Source organism: Bos indicus x Bos taurus, chromosome 2, assembly GCF_003369695.1.
Source record: "Bos indicus x Bos taurus breed Angus x Brahman F1 hybrid chromosome 2, Bos_hybrid_MaternalHap_v2.0, whole genome shotgun sequence".
Lineage (NCBI taxonomy): Eukaryota > Metazoa > Chordata > Mammalia > Artiodactyla > Bovidae > Bos > Bos indicus x Bos taurus.
Genome location: NC_040077.1, coordinates 1,724,003 through 1,745,669, shown reverse-complemented (window position 1 = coordinate 1,745,669; position 21,667 = coordinate 1,724,003). Strand labels below are relative to the sequence as shown.

Sequence of the window (21,667 nt, the reverse complement as noted above, 5' to 3'; positions counted from 1 at the left end):
AACTTCTGAGCCTCAGTTTCACTCAGTGTAACCAGGATAAATACTTCCTTTACAGAGTTAAGACAGGAATTTAACGAGTTATTGTTTTCTGATGACAATACATTCCCTAGCACTTAAGGAAAGCTCAAGAAATGGCATTCCTATTGCCTGTGATGCAGCAGAAAAAGCTGTGTTACTACAAAATAATTTTTAAAAAAAAACAGATCAGTGTTTGCCAGAGGAGATAGTGGGGAATGGGAGAAATGCATGAACTGTTTTTATCTTTATAGTTTAAATAAACTGAATTTAAAAAACAATAGAAGTCAGTGAAATATGCTTTAAGGTTAACAATCATTTAATGTATTAACATTTTCACTTATAAACATACAATTTGCATATACAGGGAAAAACTGGTTCAGAGGACACAACAGAATACTGGAGACAGGCAAGCAATCAGAAGAGAAAAGAAAATACCAACCCGAGGGGAAAAAAAATGGAACTGCATTCCATGCCGGTGTCTATAAACTTGGGAAGGAGAAAAAGATCGCACAGAATCACAATTAATGTAGAAAACAAACGTGGGTCATTCTGTATCAATGGCAGGAACTTCTCCCATGATCCAGATCTTGCATCCCGGTCCGGCCCACTTCATGAATGTTGATCTGAAACACAGTCGCTCATCTCTCCCTTCTCTTTAAATCTAACCTTGAAGTTAACTCAAGAAATTAAATGCACAGAGCTAAGAAACAAGCAGACTGGCATGTGTGCAACATCAACGGCCAACTATTTAAAAGTGCACATGGAAATAAAATGCTGACTAAACATTTTACTTCAGTTAAAGTGAACAAGTTCCTTCCAACTCACCTAACTTCTTGATTTAGGACTACCTAAGCGAGGTGACCAAAAGATTGGCATCTATGAGAACTGGAGCCAGGGAAATGAAACATCTCAGCCCGTCTTTATGCTGAGCACGCATTTCCTCTCAGGATGAAGTCACTAGGGACAGTGAACTTCCAGGCTCAACTTCAGTTGCCCAGCATGGCTTGCCCAGCTAGGGACAGGGACTGGAGATGGGGGAGCACATGTATGTCAGGACTTCAGTCCACAGGTCCCCCCACTCTGTCAGGGGGCAGAACACAGGGAGACCATCTCCTTCAAGGGCATTTCAGTGACATAACTCAGTATCTGTGGTTCCAGTAATTCCTATTTCAAAATTAACATTCCAGTGCAACATTAAAAACTGAGTTTAGTATTTTGCTTGTAAAGGATACAGCTTGAATAATGATTACCATCTGAACAAAGCTATTCTGATTACATATGATGTAAAATAAGTAACATTTTTAACCATCAAAAGCAGTATTGTCATACATCACACGTGGCAACTTTCCACCACATGACACATCCCAAGACATGACAGCCAAGTATATTTCTTTTCAGCTGGAAACAGACTCTCCAGTGTCACCAAGTACAGTAGAATTGGCGAGGGAAACAGACCTGTGGTCACCACAACGTTCATTTGGCATCGGTTTTCATACGGAGATAGATCTATTTAAGTCTGCCTTAGAGGTGGAGTGGACTGATAAGTGAAACAAAAGACTGTGTCTGTAACTGGCCACATAAAATAAAAACAGAATTTGTGCTACCAGGAGTGTATTTTATGGAAACATGGCCACATGGAGTATAGGTGCAGAGACCTTCAATGTGCCTTTGTAAATGTACATTTTTTTAAAACATGCGGGACAGAAAACTGGAACAACTGAAGTTTTAAAATTTACATAGCTAAAGAAATAAGAAAATTACAGAAATGCAGGACCCTTGGTTTTTCAGAGCTTCACATATAAATTGGGGCTCAAAATTAAATGGTTCAAGCTTCTCTGTGACACTAAAGTCAGAAATAAAAGCAAGGCCAGTGTCCTGGTCAGGTGGAAAGGTATCTTCAGCAGGTCATTCATGTCTCTGGGCCGAAATTCCCACCTATAACCTGAGTTTCCCCCACCATGCAGCACAGAGCTCAGGGGCAGCAACAGTGCCCAGTCCTACACAAGACAGGAGATGGGCTCATCAACAGCCTTCAGAAGGACATGAAACACATCCTCCGTGCAGCCCAATCCCCTGGAACAGGAACACTGCAACTATGGCTCTCATTTCACTTTCCTCAGCATTCTCTTAATAATACTTTCTCAACAAGTAGAAAAATAAGCTATAAGTAGGCTGAAGCGGCAATAAAAAATGCCCAAAGCAAACACTAAAACCATGATGCCTCTGAAAAAGATAAATCTACCTCCACACACCTTTTTGTAGTTGTTGTGCCTTCTTCAAGTTTTAAATGATAAAGCCCTAAAATGTTGACACTCAAGTCTACTCCTAATTTGGGATGCTTTCCAAGTATCACTACCAAAAACAAACAAATAAGAATAAAATGAAAAAGCATCATTTTCAAGGGGGGAAACTGTCATCCCATCCATCGTCCTGAGCAGTCAGCTTTGCTGGAGCCCCAGAGGCTGTGGGATATCACACCGCTGCCTAAGGAAGGTTCCAGCCTATAACTCCTGAAGTAACATGCAGCCAGTTCTGGTCTGAGGTTTCAAAGTCCGACATTAAACCAAAAAAACTGCAGTTTTTCTTGCCACGGCCATTCACTCACTCATATATCACCATGTTACCAGCAAAACACTAAAATTATCCCTTAAGAAGTAAGGCCTAACTCTAAAAACAAAATGGCCTTTCAAAACAGGTGTGTTTAAATAAAGTATTGCGAGAGTTTTATAAGGAAACCCCTCGGATGAGCCAGTGCCGCCACAGAGTCCACATTTTAGCTAAACAGCAGTCCGAAGCTTTCTCTGCAGTACTTCTATGTACTTATAAGCATTTTGTCACTACTTTCAAAAGAACTATTAAACCTATTACTAAAAACATTTGTAACAAACAGAAATGCCCTGCAAATCATATTATTGCACACGGGGTATCAGAAGCTATGCACGCCGAGGTTCCACGGACTCTAGAAGACCCAGAACAGAGACCCCAGGGCCATGCCTGTGGCTGCTCCGGCCAGCATGCCCAGCGCCAGGTCGCTGTCGTTGTCTCGGTACCGCTCACGAATGATGACTTGGTTGGCAGGCTGCTGTCCATAAAGCCCTGGAAAAGAAGGAAAGAACAGATTCCTGAGGAGCAGTTTGTGAAGCTCAACATTCACTCAGAAAGACAGCTCACTTGCCTGGGACCCTTCCTGAGGTTTCTCCATGCACAGCATTCCTCCTACAGACTCGTCTCCCTCAGAGAGCTAGGCGTGGGGGGTGACTTTGGTGAGTGCTCCCCAGCTCTCCTTCACCACAGGTGAAGGGGACTCGGCTTGGCCGAGTGAGGGGGATATCCCATATTTAAGATGGAACTAAGAGAAAATCAAGATGCTCAGTTTCCCAAGGTCCACAGTCCCGGACACTACAGACAGCAGAATCCGAATGAAGTTGCAAACCCCAGCCCACAGTGTCCGCTTCAGGCCCCATAGTGTTCATCAGGATGGCAGGCAGACCAGGAACACAGGAGACACATAAAGCCTAGAGACTGGGAGGGCCAAGGATCCCCATCCAGAAGTTAATGAATTTAAATTAAGCCTTAAATCTGCTAACGTAATCTGCTCTCCATTTTTAATGTTATGCCTTTATGGAGAAAAATATTTGTCAGAGGGAAAACATCTCAAAAACAAACTTTAAACAAATTTAAAGTTATTTGCACAATTAAAGTTCTCAATTGGAAATGTTTGTTTTCTTCTGTATTTCACAATATGTTGTCCAAAAGCTACTTAGCTTTAAAATTGTTCCCACAGGACTTCCCTGGTGGTGCAGTGGATAAGAATCCACCTGCCAATGCAGTGGACACAGGTTCGATCCCCAGACCAGGAGGACTCCACATACTGCAAAGCAACTAAGCCTGTGCACCACCACTACTGAGCCCACACTCCAGAGCCCACGAGCTACAACCACTGAGCCCGCAGGCCCTACAGCCTGTGCTCTAAACAAGAGAAGAGCCCCCAGTCTCTGCAACCAGAAAAAGCCCACACGCAACCACAAAGACCCAGCACAACTGTAAATAAATTTCCTCACATACAGTGTTAACTTTCCTCCTTGACCCATTATTCTCTTAACAGTTCAACCCTAGGAAAAGTGAGAAATTGATCCAATAGTGATATGTCCATGAAGAATGAAGATCCTAAATGATAAGTGCTTACCAGTCTAAGCACTTACAGTGTTACAAGCATTTATATGTATAGACTCACTTAATCCTCACAACAATCCTAGGAGTTGAGCTCACTGTTATCCCTATTCTATAAACAGGCAAAGAGGGAGGTACGTGGGGCCTGAGCACAGTGAGTGCATGCCAACTCAGGCACTCTGGCTACAGTGTGCACTCAGACCCCAATGCCTCTGATATGATGAAGGAAAGAGAAGCATCAAAGCCACAGAGTAGGAAAATGAGACCATTATAAACCTAAAGGCTTATCAAGGTCAGACAATAACACTAGAAGCAAGGATTTTCTTTTTTTAATGTAATATTTAAACTACATAACTGGTGAACTGTAGCATTCATAATCACAGCCTTGAAATTTTAAAAATTTCAATTAGGCAACTCCAACTAGTAACATGTAATACAGCAGGACCCTATAGCTGACCTAATTTAAAGACCCCTGGAAAATCTAAATCTGCATTCCAGCTTTAGCTCCACAGAAGGACCCCCTCACTCCATGACCAGGAGCCAACTTCTCCTGCAGCTCATCTCTGTTCCTACCAAAAGCTAAGTCTTTATCAAAGTCAGCTGGGGAACATTTCCAAACTGTACTTAATTTAATTACCTAATTTAATCTTTACATAAATGATCCAAACAGGAATGTAGAAAAGGAAGATACTGAGATATTTTAAGAACAACTAAGTCAGATACTTTAGGCCTCCCTGGTGGCTCATATGGTAAAGAATCCATCTGCAATGTAGGAGACCTTGGTTCGATTCCTGGGTTGGGAAGATCCTGGAAAGACTAAATAAAGGTAGATAACTTTTACAAATTACTATCAAACCAAGAAATTGAGAATTACAAAATCTAGAGGTGTTCTCTCAGACTTGGCCCTGGAAACCACAGAGCAATTACATGTCATGAGTACCATCTCGACAAGACAGAAACAGAGGACTCTAACCAAAGGAGCCAATTCAAACCAAAGACCTCAAGCCCACATCAAACGACAACTGAACAAATGTCCACTAGTGTGGGAAAATTAAAACAGAATACTTACAGTGTGTACACAGCACTTTTTAAATTTGTTGACTGACCACCGGTTTCAGTAATATTAAAGAGAGGCCTTTAACCTTCTCTGCACAATGGCCTCTATGGACACTGCAAGGCAGTGCGTCATGAAGCTGGCAAAGCACCAGAGTCCTAGAAAGGCCAAATGAAGAGCTCCTGTCTGGTTCCCAGCATGATGCTGCTGTGGGACGACCACAACTGAGCAGCCCTTTCACAGCAAGCACACTTACAGTGTGTACACAGCACTTTTTAAATTGGTTGGTAGGCATTTGGCTGTCATGAGGCAAATGCCAAATGCCTACCAATTGCACTCAGCCCTCAGCAGCAAGTTATCTGAGGTTGCACCGAGAATGCTGTCTCATTCTTCATGATGAAAGTCAAAGGCAGGGATGGAATCCTGTGTGTAAAAATTCCCTTCACAAGCACAAAACTTCTGCTCTTCTACAGAGTAAGAAACAGCTAGGATTATCCCAATCTATGGCCTAGGGGCTGAATAAAAGTCTGGCTCTCATCAGACAAATAGGCTAGGACTTAAAAACTGAACACAAACTGCAAAATAAATGGGAAAAAATAATTTATACAAGAGAAGATTTAATTTGTAAACAATTACACAATCTTTACCTTTGCCAGTAATCAGAAATGTAAACTAAGGCAACCTGGTTCCATGTTAAGATCTAGTGAGGTTATCAAAACTTTCAGAGCACGACAAAAACAGCAGGCAATTGTGATGCAACTGCAGAGAAACCAGCACATCAGTAACTCCTGGGGCATTATAAACTGGTGACCTACTCTGGGAAACAACTTAGTAAATGCACAGCATCAAGAGTTACTGTAATACCGTCAGATGAAATGAAATAAGTATAAACTTCCCTCAAAACAATCCAGAGCTGGGGAAAAAGGTACAGATGAAACAAGATGCTGTAACTGTTAAAGTTGGTAACAGGTAAATTTAACAGCTCACTTACTGTCCTTACTGTAAACTTTTATAATTTTAAAATGTATCAAAACAAAATGTTTATGCCCTTTGACATATTAATATACATAAATCAAAAATGTATTCTAAGACATACTTAACAGGAATAAAAAACAAACTGATTAGAAACAGTCAAAGCAATATCTATGACAGAAAAATTGAACAGAAAAAGTAAACAGCCAATACGTACTAGAAGACTTCATATTACCCCATATGATAGGATGCAATCATTAAAAAATACTAATGAAGATTATGTAGCCCTCTGGACAAAATATATAAAATTTTTAAATGAGAATGGAATGTAAAACGTAATGTAATGCCATTAACAAAACCAAACAAAATAAAGCAAACACACTCCAAAAAAGTAATGTAAGATAACAAAGATGAAACTATTATTTTATAAGAAGAAAATAAACAAAAATAGCTGTGCTAGGATCAGAGGATAGACAAATATCTCATTTTTTAGTATCATTATTTCACTGGTTTTCAACTTGACATAAAAAAAAAAAAATCAAGCAAGGCAAAACTCTTCAGAGTCTACACTACCTTAATGATCAGCATCAGATTCCCAAAACAGGTAACTGGAGAAACTCTACTCTATTAGGTGCTAACGCACCACTAACCACCACTAACTGTGAGTCTGGGGAAAACCAGACTCTGTGGCAACCCCACTGGCTTCTTTGCGGCATTAATATCAGTGACCACTCACTATTCTGGTAACACTGTCCCTCCACTGCTTCTGCGATAAGGCACTGTGCTAGATTCCTGATCTCTCAGCAACCTCTGGGCTCCCATTCCAATCCATTCATCAGTTCGCTCTCATGTGTGTCGCTCTGACATGCCGTACTCACTGAGAACTGCACCTGCCTGACTTCACCTGCTCCCTGGGGTCTGGGTATGGCCTCACTCTTCAGGCCATCAGCCACATAGCTCAGGTCACCCTTGCCCTGGCTGTAGGCTCCAGCACCACTGCCAGCATATTCTTGACCTCCACCCTAGAGACGTCCCCCTGCCCAGGCTGCACCCAGGACTTGACGCTATCTCAGTTCAGTTCAGATGCTCAGTCATGTCTGACTCTTTGAGACCCCATGGACTGCAGCAGCCAGGCTTCCCTGTCCATCACCAACTCACAGAGCTTGCTCAAACTCATGTCCATCAAATCGGTGATGCCATCCAACCATCTTATCCTCTGTCGTCCCCTTCTCCTCCTTCCTTGAATCTTTCCCAGCATCAGGGTCTTTTCCAATGAGTCAGTTCTTCGCATCAGGTGGCTAAAGTATTGGAGTTTCAGCTTCAGTATCAGTCCTTCCAATGAATATTCAGGACTGATTTTCCTTGTTGCTATCTACACAGGTCAATCGCTCATACCTAACACTTAGTTTCAGGTGAGATGAAAACGAAAGGAGTAAATATAAGCCTTCCCCAGGGTAAAATATGAGCCCTTCCATGCCCCTACTTCATCTGCAAAATGAAACATCACCTCCATAGTGAAAATTTTTGAAGCTACAACCAGAAGGAAAAAAACAGGAGAAAGATTACCTCTTATTCCTTAAAATGCGACTCTTAGGTTATTTGTTAATATAAGTGTATTGCAGTAAGTACAAATTCTCATCTTGGGAATGAATCTGAATACAACAGTGAAGTTTTAAAAACCAAGCCTACTCTAACTTTGTAAAGCAGTGTGAAAATATATAATGCTTTCTTTTTTTTTTTTTTTCAATAGCACAGTGACTTGTCATCTATAACCAGAAAAATTACAGTTCACTTACCCCTAAACTGACAAATAAAACTTCCTCAGGCTTCACTGATCTACACACTGAATGATGAGAAACTAGGAATGAAAGGCTGGCATGAGTTACCTGCATACGGGTACTGATAGGGTACAGCATAAGCCTGTCCATTTGCAGCATAGACAACTTGAGTTCCTGGTGGGTATGCACCACTGTATGGACCATAGCCATACGCCTGCTGAAAAAGATATAAGCCCATTAGAAATACAATTTTAAAATTCAACATCCATTTACAATAAAAACTCTCAACCAAATGGTTATAAAGAGAACATATCTCAACATAAGAAAAACTACATATGACAAGCCCATAGCTAGCATCAACACTCAATGGATGATGAAAAGCTAAACAATTTCTCTATGATCAGGAACAAGACAATGATGCCTACTGTACCCACTTTTATTCAACATACTATGAGAAGGCCAAGTCAAAGCCATTTAGACAAGAAAAGGAAATAAAAGGCATCCAAACTAGAAAGGAAAAAGTACTGAGTTAGCCAAAAAGTTTGCTGGGGCTTTTCTGTAAGATGGTATGGAAAAAAACCAAATGAACTTTTTGGCCAACCCAATAAAACTGTCACTATTTGCAGATGACAGAATAGTATATAAAGAAAACCCTAAAGACTCTACAGAAAAAACTAAGAATAAATGAATTCAGTAAAGTTCCAGGATATAAAATTCATACACATAAATCTGTTGAATTTCAATACACTAGGAACAAACTTTCAGAAAGAGCAATTAGGAAAATCATACTATGTACAATTGCATCAAAACAATAAATTATGATCTTCCCGACCCAGGGAGCAAATCAGGGTCTCCTGCACTGCAGGCAGATTCTTTACCATTTAACACACCACGGAAGCCCAGGATAAACATACTACTATATATAAAATAGATAATCAACAAGGACCTGATGTATAGCACTGGGAACTCTACCCAAAACTCTGTAATAACCTATAAGGGAAAAGAACCTGAAAAATAATAGACATACATATATGTACGGATGAATCAGTTTGTTGTACACTTCAAACTAATACAGTATTGTAAACCAAGTATGTTGTTGTTCAGTCGCTCAATCATGTCCAACTCTTTGCCATCGCATGGACTGCAGCACGCCAGGCTTCCCTGTCCTATCTCCGGGAGTTTGCTCAGATTCGTGCCCACTGAGTCGGTGATGCAGCCCAATCAGCTCCTCCTCTGTTGCCTCCTTCTCCTACCCTCAATCTTTCCCAGCATCAGTGTTTTCCAATGAATCAGCTCTTCTCATCAGGTGGCCAAAGTATTGGAACTTCAGCTTCTGTCCTTCCAATGAATATTCAGGGTTAATTTCCTTTAGGATTGACTGGTTTGATCTCCTTGCTGTGCAAGACACTCTCAAGAGTCTTCTCCAATATCATGGTGCAAAAGCATCAATTCTTCAGCACTCAGCCTTCTTTGTGGTCCAACTCTCACACCCTACATAACTACTTGAAAAACCATAGCTTTGACTATACAGACCTTTGTCTACAAAGTGATGTCTCTGCTTTTTAATACACTGTCTAGGTTTGTCATAGCTTTTCTTCCAAGGAGCAAGCGTCTTTTGTGGCTGCTGCCACCATCCACAGTGATTCTGGAGCCCAAGAATATAAAATCTATAACTGTTTCCACTTTTTCCCCTTCTGTTTCCCATAAAGTGATGGGACCGAATGCCATGACCATATTCTTAATTTTTTGAATGTTGAGTTTTAAGCCAGGTTTTCACTCTCCTCTTTCACAAAGAGGCTCTTTAGTTCCTCTTTGCTTTCTGCCATTAGAGTGGTATTATCTGCATATCTGAGGCTCTTGATACTTCTCACAGCAATCTTAACTCCAGCTTGGGATTCATCCAGCCTACATTTTGCATGATACACTGTGCACATAAATTAAATAAGCAGGGTGACAATATACAGCCTTGACATACTCCTTTTACCAATTCTGAACCAATCCACTGTTCCATGTCTGGTTCTAACTTCCTTCTTAAGCTGCTTACACGTTTCTCAGGAGACAGGTAAAGTGGTCTGGTATTCCCATCTCTTTAAGAATTTTCCACAGTTTGTTGTGATCCACACAGTCAAAGGATTTAGCATTGTCAATGAAGCAAAAGTACATGTTTTTCTCAAATTCCCTTGCTTTTTCTATGATCCAACAGATGTTGGCAATTTGATCTCTGGTACCTGCCTCTTCAAAACCCAACTTGTTTATCTGGAAGTTTTTGGTTCATGTACTCCTAAAGCCTAGATTGAAGGATTTTGAGCATAACCTTGCTAGCATGTGAAATGAGCGCAACTGTATAGTCTGAACATTCTTTAGTGTTGCCTTTCTTTGGGATTGGAATGAAAAACACCTTCTCCAGTCCTGTGGCCAAGGCTGAGTTTTCTCAATTTGCTGACATAATGTGTGCAGCACTTTTAACAGCATCATCTTTTAGGATTTGAAATAGCTCAGCTGGAATTCCATCACCTCCACTAGCTTTATTTGTAGTAATTAATTCTTCCTAAGACCCACTTGACTTCACACTCCAGGATGTCTGGCTCTAGGTGAATGACCACACCATCGTGGTTATCTGGGTCATTAAAATCTTATTTGTATAGTTCTGTATATTCTTACCACTTTCTTAATTTCTTCTGCTTCTGTGAGGTCCCTGCTGTTTCTGTCCTTTATTGTGCCCATCTCTGCATGAAATTGGTATCTTCCAATTTTCTTGAAGAAATCTCTAGTCTTTCCCATTCTGTTGTTTTCCTCTATTTCTTTGCACTGTTTACCTAAAAAGGCCTTTTTATCTCTCCTTGCTGTTCTTTGGAACTCTACATTCGGTTGGGAATATCTTTCCCTTTGTCATTTGCCTTTGGCTTGTCTTCGTTCTCAGCTGTTTGTAAGGTGTCCTCAGACCACCATTTTGCCTTCTTGCATTTCTTCTTCTTTGGGATGGTTTTGGTCACCACCTCCTATTCAGTGTTACAAACCTCCATCCACGGTTCTTCAGGCACCTTATTTACCAGATCTAATCCCTTGAATCTATTCGTCACCTCCACTGTATAATCATAAGGGCTTTGATTTAGATCATACTTGAATGGCCTAGTGGTTTTCCCTATTTTCCAATTTAAGTCTGAATTCTTCAGTAAAGAACTCAATCTGAGCCACAGTCAGCTCCAGGTCTTGTTTTTGCTGACTGTAAAAACTTCTCCATCTTTGGCTGCAAAGAACGTTATCAATCTAATTTCAGTATTGACCATCTGGTGATGTCCACGTGTAGAGTTGTCTCTTGTGTTGTTGGAAGAGGGTGTTTGCAATGACTAGTGCATTCTCTTGGCAAAACTCAACCTTTGTCCTGCTTCTTTTTGTACTCCAAGCTAAACTTGCCTGTAACAGCTTATCTCTTGACTTCCTACTTTTGCATCCCAATCTTCTATGATGAAAAGAACACTTTTCTAGTGTTAGTTCTAGAAGGTCTTGTAGGTCTTCATAAAACCGGTCAACTTCAGCTTCTTTGGCTTTAGTGGCTGGAGCACAGATTGGATTACTGTAGTGTTGAATGGTTTGCCTTGGAAACAGATGGAGATCATTCTATCATTTTTGAGATTGCAACCAAGTATTTCACTCTGAACTCTTTTGTTGACTATAAGGGCTAGTCCATTTCTTCTAAGGGATTCTTGACCACAGTAGTAGATACAATGGTCATCTGAATTAAATTCGCCCATTCCCATCCATTTTAGTTCACTGATTCCTAAAGTACTGATGTTCACTCTTGGCATCTCCTTCTTGACCATGTCCAATTTACCTTGATTCATGGACCTAACATTCCAGGTTCCTATTCAATATTGCTCTTTACAGCACTGGACTTTATTTTCGCCACCAGACACATCCACAGCGGAGCCTCATTTCCTCTTTGGCCAAGCTACTTCATTCTTTCGGACCTATTTCTCCACTCTTCCCCAGTATCATATTGGATACCTACTGACCTGGGACGCTTATCTTCCAGTGTCATATCTTTTTGCCTTTTCATTCTGTTCATGGGGTTCTCAAGGCAAGAATACTTCAGGGGTCTGCCATTCTCTTCTCCAGTACATCACATTTTATCAAAAGTCACCACCATGACCCATCTATCCCTCACAGCATGGCTCACAATTTCACCAAGTTGCACAAGGCTGTGATCCCTGTGATCATTTTGGTTAGCTTTCCGTGACTGTGGTTTTCATTCTAGAGGTGGTGGGATTATAGTCAAGTATATGCTAATATAAGTACACTTGATATCTAAGTATATCAAGTATACTCTAATATAAAATGAAAATTATAAAACAAAACAAAAAAGCAATAAAATGGCTAGGATAAATTTAACCAAAGACGTGAAGGGCCTATACACTGAAAACTATACAACAGTGATGAAAGATATTGAAAATACAAATAAATGAAAATATATTCCAAGCTAATGGATTGGAAGAATAATTAAAATGTCCATACTATCCAAAATAATCTATAGATTCAATGCAATTCCTATCAAATTTCCAATGGCATTTTTTGTAGAAATATGGAACTACAAAAGACCCAACATAGCCAAAGAAAGAAGAATAAAGCTGAAGGTATCATGCTCCCAGATTTCAAACTCAACTACAAAGTAATGACAACAGTATGGTATTGGCATAAAAATAAACACAGAATCAATGGAACAGGAGAACCCAGAAACAAACCTACATATACATAGTAAATTCACTTACCACAAAGGAGCCAAAAATATACAAAACAATGGGGAAAGGAGAGTCTCTTCAATAAATGGTGCTGAGAAAGTTAAGATAATCATATGCAAAAGAATGAAATTTGACCATACATGGTATCTTATACCATACACAAAAATTGACTCAAAGTGGACTAAAGATGTAAAATCTTGAAACCCTAAAACTCCTAGAAAAAAATCATAGGTGATAAGCTCAACAGTGGTTACAGTGATGATTTTTTTGGATCTGATTCCAAAATCAAAGGCAACAAAAGCAAAAATGTGAGACTACATCAAACTAAAAAGCTCCTGAACAACAAAGGAAATTGTCAACGAAATGAAAAGGCAAGCTATCAAATGGGAGAAAATATTCACAAATCATGTTATCTGATAAGAAGTTAATATCTTCTTACAAGGAACTCATACAACTCAAAGGCAAAAAACAATCTGATTAAAAAACAGACCAAAGAACTAAATAGACATCTTCCCAAAGAAGAAATACAGATGGTCAACAGGCACATGAAACGATATTCAACGTCACTAATCATCAGGGAAATGCAAATCAAAACCACAATGAGTATCACCTCGCACTTGTTAGAATGACTATTATTAAAAACACAAAAAATAACAACTGCTGACAAGGATGTGAAGAAAAGGGAACCCTCAAACACAATTATTAAAATGATATTAAAATGATTAAAATGATATTAAAATGATAAGATTTTATCTTATCTGGTGCCTCCTGTATCTAAAACAATAATAGAAGGAAGTTTCTCTAAAAATTAAGAATAGAATTACCAGTTGATTCGGCAATTCCACTTCTGAGTATTTATTCAAAGGAAACAAAAACACTAACACAAAAAGGTATCTGTATCCCCAAGTTCAATGCAGCATTATTTACAATAGCTAAGATACAGAAACAATGTAAAGTGTGCATCAATTAACAAACATATAAAGAAAACGTGGTCCAAATATGCAATGGAATATTATTCTACCATTAAAAAAGGACATCTTGCCTTTTTTTGTCCGCATGGATAGACCCTGAGTTTTTGAAAGAAGTCAAAGACAAATACCATACGATCTCATCTGTATGTGGAATCTATCTTTAAAACAAAAACAAAAAAAAAGTTCACAGATACAGAGAACAGACTGGTAGTTGCCAAAGAGGAGGGGGAACCAGAGAGGTGGGGTGGCGGGGTGGGCAGGGAATGAACAAATTGGGTAAGGGAATCAAAACGTACAAACGTCCAGTCATAAAATAAATAAGCCATGGGGATGTAATGCACACCACGGTGGCTGTAGTTTATACTACTATACTGCATATTTGAAAGTTGCTAAGACAGTAGATCTTAAAAGTTCTCAGCATTTAAGAAAACAATTCTTTACATACGGTGACATGTTAAACAGACCTACTGCAGTGATGATTTTGCAATATATACCAATACAGATTATGCTATACACTGGAAACTAACATAGTGTTGCATGTCAAATATACCTCAGTTTTTTTAAACACAATTTGAAACCACTGGCAATGTATTAAAATTGGTTCTCCAAGTTCCAGTCTATAAAGTATGACTGCTGCTGCTGCTGCTGCTGCTAAGTCGCTTCAGTCGTACCCGACTCTGTGCAACCCCACAGACGGCAGCCCACCAGGCTCCGCCGTCCCTGGGATTCTCTAGGCAAGATCACTGGAGTGGGTTGCCATTTCCTTCTCCATTGCATGAAACTGAAAAGTGAAAGTGAAGTCGCTCAGTCGTGTCCGACCCTCAGCGACCCCATGGACTGCAGCCCACCAGGCTCCTCCGTCCATGGGGTTTTCTAGGCAAGAGTACTGGAGTGGGGTGCCATCGCCTTCTCCGTAAAGTATGACAGTCTATTAAAAAAGTAAAGAATATGAGACAGTGTGCTCATATACTTTAAGGTTCTAAAAATACAAACCCATAACTGAAACCTACTTTCAGGCTGTAAAATAAAGAAGGCAGAAAAACACAACAAAAAAGAGAACTGGACTTGCCAGTGATTCTAACTTCAATTCAGCTCTGCCATTAACCTGACCTTCAGTAAGTCATCTATCTACAGGCCTTATATTGTTCATCTTGAAAATGATCAGTTTGGACTAAGTGATAAATGAGATTCAGCCAACGTCAGTTTTCTCTTGGTAAAACCAACCTAGTAGCAAAACCCTTCCCACAAAACCCTCCCCAGTCCAATTTCCAGAAGTTCCTGAGTGGAGAATATAAAAGACTGAGGCTATTGAGGAGTCTGAAGACAGAGGCCTGGACAGGTGACCGGCAGTTTTCCAACAGAACATGCCTATGAAAGAACACAGCCAGAAATGAGCAGTGGACTGCTTCCACTGACCAAGTAAAGGACTGAAAAGCATGGAGATAAAAGGCCTGGCCTCCCTTCGGAGCTCACAGCTGGTGGGAAGGTAGATGTGTTTACAGACAATTACAATTATTGTTACTATGTGACAAAGGCTACCACACAGGGAGCAGTTGCAGCCTGGCAAATACACAGGCAGATCTGAATCTGTTATCTTACAAAAGCAGGAGATAGGACTTATGCTTTTGGAGGATAAAATAGATGCAGATGTTTTCCCTATTCTTCCTGCTACATACAACTGAAAACCCTGGACATTACACATACAACAAACGTAAGGAGACTATGAAAGGTGGAGAGAAGGCGGTCAACTGTCTGCGGACTTCATGACCCTAAGAAGGACATGCAGTGAGTCCCCTGGGTTTTCTTTTTGCCTCCTACATCCTAGACTGGATAAAGTAGAAGTGGCAACACAGAAATGCCAGTATGTGCAGACCTTTCCTTGTCTTCCTCGAAGAAAGCCTGCTGTCTCTACCCAAAGAACCTGGGAAGGTAATCTAGCAAGAGAGACCATTTTTAGGCAATACCTGCTCCACTCCAACCAAACAACATGAAAATAGCTGTGGCTATTACTTCCACCAGCAAAGTTAAGTCTGGAGAAAGGCTCTCGCCCACCCCATCCTGAACAGCGTCAGAGAAGGTCAAGTAGGAAGCTGGAAATATCATCCCTGTTGGATAGAAACATGGCAGCCCCAGTCCCATGCCGGTGTCAGTGGAGACCATGCAGGGAGCCAGAACTTTCATCTCTGCCCAGCAGAAACAAGGTGCCCCTTCCCATCCTGCTGGGGTAGGATCAACAGGGACCGAGTGGAGAAGAAGTATGTTCACAACCTCTTACCAGTAACCATTGTTATATAGTTACAGAGAGGCTTATGGGAAACAGCTGAAAATGTCCCTCCACCTCCCAGGCAGGCTGGTGTCAGCAGAGACCTAGAGAAGGGCCTGAATTCCCAGCCCTCGAGAAGTGACAATGAACCACAGTCAACTGGGATCCAGTGGAAGACCTGGACTTCACCCTTCACATGGAAGAAACAAAGCAAGCCTCACCCACCTGAGAAGCATTAGAAGGAACTCTGCTAAAATGCAGGACTTGAATAGATTCAGTCTTATAATATTTAAAATTTCCAGGTTTTGATAAAAAATAATTTGTCATACCAAGAACCAGGAAGATCTCAAATTGAAATGAGAAAAGACAAAAGAGACGAACACCAAGGTAACAAAGATGTTGGAATTACCTAGGAAGGACTTTAAAGCAGCTACCATTAAGAGAAATTACAGACAGGTGGTAATGACCTTACCACAGGTGACACAGTGGTAAAGAATCTGCCCACCATTGCAGGAGATGCGTGAGGGTTCAATCTCTGAGTCAGGAAGACCCCTGGAAAAGAAAATAGCTACCCACTCCAATATTCTTGCCTGGAAAACTCCATGGACAGAGAAGCCTGGCAGGCTATCATCCATGGGGTCACAAAGAGTCAGACATGACTGAGAGACTGAGCAAGCATGCGTCATTAAAATATTTCAATAAGTAAGAACACATTTGAGATACATTTAAAACAAAAACAGGGTCTTCATAAAACCAGAAAAATCTCTGTAAAAACTATATAAAGATATAGATCAAGAATAACCAAACAAAAATTTTGGAAATAAAAAAATAATAAATTGTTCAATGAAGAGACTCAACAACAGAGATGATGAGTAAGCAATGAACATGAATATAAAGAGTAGAAATTACCCAGTTAGAACAAAGAAAAAACAGGTTAAAGAAAAAAAAAAAAGATCAAAAACTTTTAAACATGTGGAACATCTAATATCTGTGTCATTAGTTTTAGAAGAGAAAGAGGGTGGGGCTAAAAAAAAATTCCAGAAATAATAGCTTAAAATTTCCCAAATTTAGCAAGAAACATAAACCTGTGTGAAAATGAATGAACACCAATAAGACTAACCCCAAATGTACACTTCACAGGCAAACCTCTGAAAACCAAAGACAAAGAGAGCAGCCAGAAACTATGCACTGCCTTTAAGGGGGAAGAAATTCGAATGATAGCAAATGTCTCATCAGAAATCAGGAGGACCAAAGGAAAAAGCACTCATTTCCCCAGGGCTGAAAGAAATGTCAACTCAGAATTCTGTACTAGTGAAAACATTCTTCAGAGAAAAAGATGAAATTGAGACATTCTCAAAAGAAGGAAAATGGAAAATGTGTTGCTAGCAAATCTGTCCTAAGAAAATGACAAGAGGAAGTTCACTAAACAGTAAATAATAAAAAAAGAAATCTGGAAACATCAGGAGGTAAGAAAGTATGGTCACACCAGAATACATGTAAATATAATAAAACCACATACTGATTTTTCTAAGTTTGACAGCCATATTTTTTTATACACCATCAAATTCTCAATACATGTAAAAGAAATACGTAAAACAATGATACCAAACGAGAGAGAAAAACGGAATTTAGAGGTAATGGTTTGGGCTTCCTTGGTGGCTCAGCGGTAAAGAACCCATCTGCCAGTGCAGAAGAGACAGGTTCAATACTGATGTGGGAAGGTCCCACGCGCCACAGAGCAACTAAGCCTATGCACCGCAACTCCTGAGCCTGTGCTCTAGAGCCCAGGAGCCTCAATTACTGAGCCCGTGTGCTGCAGCTCAAGATGCCCCCACACCCTAGAGCTACTGCTCCACAACAACAGAAGCCACTGCAATGAGAAGCCTGCACATCACAACTACAGAGCAGCCCCCACTTGCCGCAACTAGAGAAAAGCCTGTGCAGCAACGAAGACCCAGCACAGCCAACAATAAATACATACAATCATAGAGGCAATGGTTTGACACTTCACTGCACTTGATAAAATGCGATCATTTGACTGAAAAACATGTATATATACATAATAACTAGAACAACCACTAAAATATTAATAGCAATACAAAGAGATACTCAAAACATTACAGATAAATCAAAATGTAATTCTAAAACATGTTCTATGGGAATTCCCTGGTGATCCAGTGGTTAGGACTCCATGCTTTGACTGCTAAGGGCCCAGGTTACATCCCTGGTCCAGGAAATAAGGTCCCACAAGCCATGTGGTACAGCCCAAAAAAATAAAAATAAGTAAAATAAAATAAGACATGTTCCAATAATCCACAAAAGGCTTAAGACAAAGAACAGAGACGTGAAAAATAGAGCCAAAAACACAAACACTAAAACAGCACGCTTAATGTAACAAAATCACATTATATGTAAATGATCTACAGGAAAGGATGACTGATGTGTTTTAATACAAACTTGAAACAAGTATTATATAAGCTTTGAGATCCATAGTATTATATTGTAATTATGTAAAGTAATAAATATTGCCACAATGGCACTCATTTACACTATAGAAAGGTCTCAAAGTAACACGGTACACCTTAAACTTACACAATAAAAACATAAATGTCTTAAATATACCAACTACAAGTTAGAAATTTGTCAGATGAGGGGGTGAGGGCATGACCCAACTACATGTTGCCTATAAGAAACTACATGCTGTCTATAAGAAACATGCTTCCATGTAATATGTACATTGAAAGAAAAAAAGACTAAGCCCATGCACCACAACTACTGAGCTGTAAAGAATCCACCTGCAATGCAGGAGACACAGGAAACACAGGTTCGATCCCTGGGTCAAGAAGATCCCCTGGAGAAGGAAATGGGCATCCACTCCAGTATTCTTGCCTGGGAATTCCCATGGACAGAGGAGCCTGGAGGGCTACAGTCCATGGGTTGCAGAAGAGTCGGACATGACTGAGCACGTAAGCACAAGCTTTACTTGCGTGCCTGCTATGTGTGTGTGCATGCCAGAGCCTGGGAGCTGCCACTACTGAGCCCACGTGCTCCAACTACTGAAGCCAGCGTGCCCTAGAGCCCAGGCTCCACAACAAGAGAAGCCACCACAATGAGAAGCCCACGCACTGCAACTGGAGAGTAGCCTTCGCTGCCACAGAGAAAAGCACACGCACAGCAATGAAGGCCCAGCACAGCCAAAAATAAATATAAATCAGTAAACAAACACATAAATTTAAAAAATGAACTGCTAATGGAAATGACTTGTATGTAAACACCAGGACTACGAACTACCGGAAGGTAACATAGGAGAAAACCTTGGGAAACGTGGTCTAGGTGAAGTGTTAAACGTGACAACAAACACGATCCATACAAGGGAAGACCATAAATTAGACTGTATAAAAAACTGTGAAAGGCACTGTCAAGAGAATAAAAAGATACGTTACAGATCACAGATCTGACAAAGGATTATTCCTATCTCAAACATATACATAAGAACTCTCAAAACTCAACAATAAAAAAATTAAAACAATTAGAAAATGAGCAAAAGACAAGAAAACACAGCTTACTTGAACAGCATACACAGATGGCAAATAAGCACAAAAAGATGTTCGGCATCACAAGCTACTAGGGAAATGCAATTAAGATCACAATGAAATATCACTACACACCTACTGAACAGTTAAAATAAAAAAGTGACAATACCAAAAGCTGGTGGGATACAGAGAAAATGAATCATTCACACCCTAATGATGGAAAAGTGAAATGGTAGAAAAATTCTGGAAAGTAGTTTGCCAGTTTTTTAAAAAACTAATCATATACTTTAATATATTCAACTTAGCAACTGCATTTTTGGGCATTTATTCCAGAGAAATAAAACTTTATGTCCGCACAACAACCTGTACGTTAGGGTTCACAGTAGGTTTACTGGTAACAGCCAGAATCTAGAACCACCAAAATGTCCCCCAACAGGTAAATGTCTCTCAATACAAAATGTGGTACACTCCTATCATGGCATACCATTCAGCAATAAAAAGGAACAGACCACCTACACAGGCAACAATTTGAATGTTGCGATTTAACAATGCAACAAGGGCACTGTGCTGAGTAAAACCATCAAACTCAAAAGATCACAAGCTGTATGATTCTGTTTACACACACTGTGGAAATGACACAAGTATATAGATGGCCAACAAATCAGTAATTGACAGCAGTTAGGGAAGGGGAAGGAGGGTGTGACTATAAGAGGGTGTAGTAGGAAGAGGATATTATAAACAGTTTTACATCTTGATTGAGGTAGTAGATACACATATCTACATGCATGATAAAATGACAGAACCAGATATAAACACTACACCAATTTCAAACTTCTGGTTTTGATTTCATTTACCATGTAACAGCTAGGGAACAGGGTAAAGAGTACATGAGATTTTTCTTTGCAATTTCTTGTAAGTCTACAATTATTTAAAAGTGAAAAAAGAAAAAAAAAAAAAAAAAAGGCAGAAGTGCCTCCCGCAACAGAGGCTTCCATATGCAGCACTGAACCCCTGGCCCTCTAATTAGGGCGCACCCAGAGGGGTTTGGCGTGTGACTTTCAGGTTCTGGTTTTGTTTCTTCAAATTAAAAAAGCATTTTTTTCTGATTATAAAGAGTATTCAAGTAAAAAAATTAAGTATAAACTTAGATCATCAGAATCATATTATTAATACCATGATTCATTTTTGGGTCTATCTTGAAAATATGAACATGAAAATTATATAAAGCAGGTGCTTTATGAAAGCAAAAGACAATAGATAATCTGTTTAAGAGAGAAAAAATGTTAAAGAAGGAAAGGGTTTCAAGTACATTTCTAATTTCTCTAATACTGTTTGGCTCAAAGTTTTCTTTTAGTTAAAAGGATGGTAGCACAGAGACCCCAAGTTTCCCTCAGTTGGATTCTGTAAAGTGAAGATCTGCTCCCTACCTCAGGGGTCGGTGCAGCATACGCTGTGTAAGGAGGTGGGGAGGAAGCCACAGCTGTCTCATCATACATGACTTCTGAGCCAACATAAGCCTTGAGAGGAGAGAAATTGTGGGGAAAAAAAAAAAAATTAAAGGCCAAAAAGTTTAATCTTTGAAAGGCAAATATAACAACTTTCTGGGAAGCAATGACTAGCAAGATGACCTTCTCCTTGCCCCCCACCCTGCATTTAGTGTCCTTTGAATTAAAGAGGAGTTGGTCCTCCTCAGTCACCAGTAGAGGGTAAAAGAGTTCTCACAGCCCAAGAAAGCCACAGAGCCTCCAGTGTTACCCAGGCCCTTTAAAAGATGTTATACCACTCTCAACAAGACTTTTGTTCACAAATAAAAATCCTACAGTCTGAAATGTAGCAGGCAGGGATATGTCCTGCACTCACAATCTGGTTTCTACATTAAAAACTTTTTAAATCTTTCATTAAATTACCCCTCAGTGGAAAACAAAAATACATGTGCTCCTTTAAAAAAAATACACATAGAGAATCACCTTGGCTCTTGTCCTTAACTATATGAATCATCAATATTAAATAACTTCATTTGAGTAGAGAATTTTCATCAAAGAAAAGGTAATGGGAGTTTTAGAGTACGCTTAGGAGGAAGAATAGTCCTGAGCTAAAAAAACTAGTAAAAAATAGCATTTGAATATTAAGTCTTTTTACTTTCTTTTCCCACCTGTACAATTCATTTTAAAA

The 21,667-nt window shown here is 39.8% G+C and overlaps 1 protein-coding gene across 3 annotated transcripts in view; it reads right to left on the bottom strand.

The window, feature by feature from the left end:
• Positions 1-311: 311 nt before the first annotated feature.
• PLEKHB2 (pleckstrin homology domain containing B2) overlaps positions 312-21,667 on the bottom strand; it is a 49,302-nt gene continuing 27,946 nt past the window's right edge. For 2 of the 3 annotated variants that reach the window (XM_027554470.1, XM_027554478.1), the window contains exons 6-8: positions 20,923-21,012; positions 8,101-8,209; positions 312-3,114 (exon numbers count right to left, since the gene is read on the bottom strand). In XM_027554470.1, coding sequence (XP_027410271.1) covers positions 2,978-3,114; positions 8,101-8,209; positions 20,923-21,012 — 336 coding nt within the window. In that variant the 3' untranslated portion in view covers positions 312-2,977. The remainder of the gene's footprint in view (positions 3,115-8,100; positions 8,210-20,922; positions 21,013-21,667) is intronic. The other variant, XM_027554484.1, reaches the window with a different exon arrangement.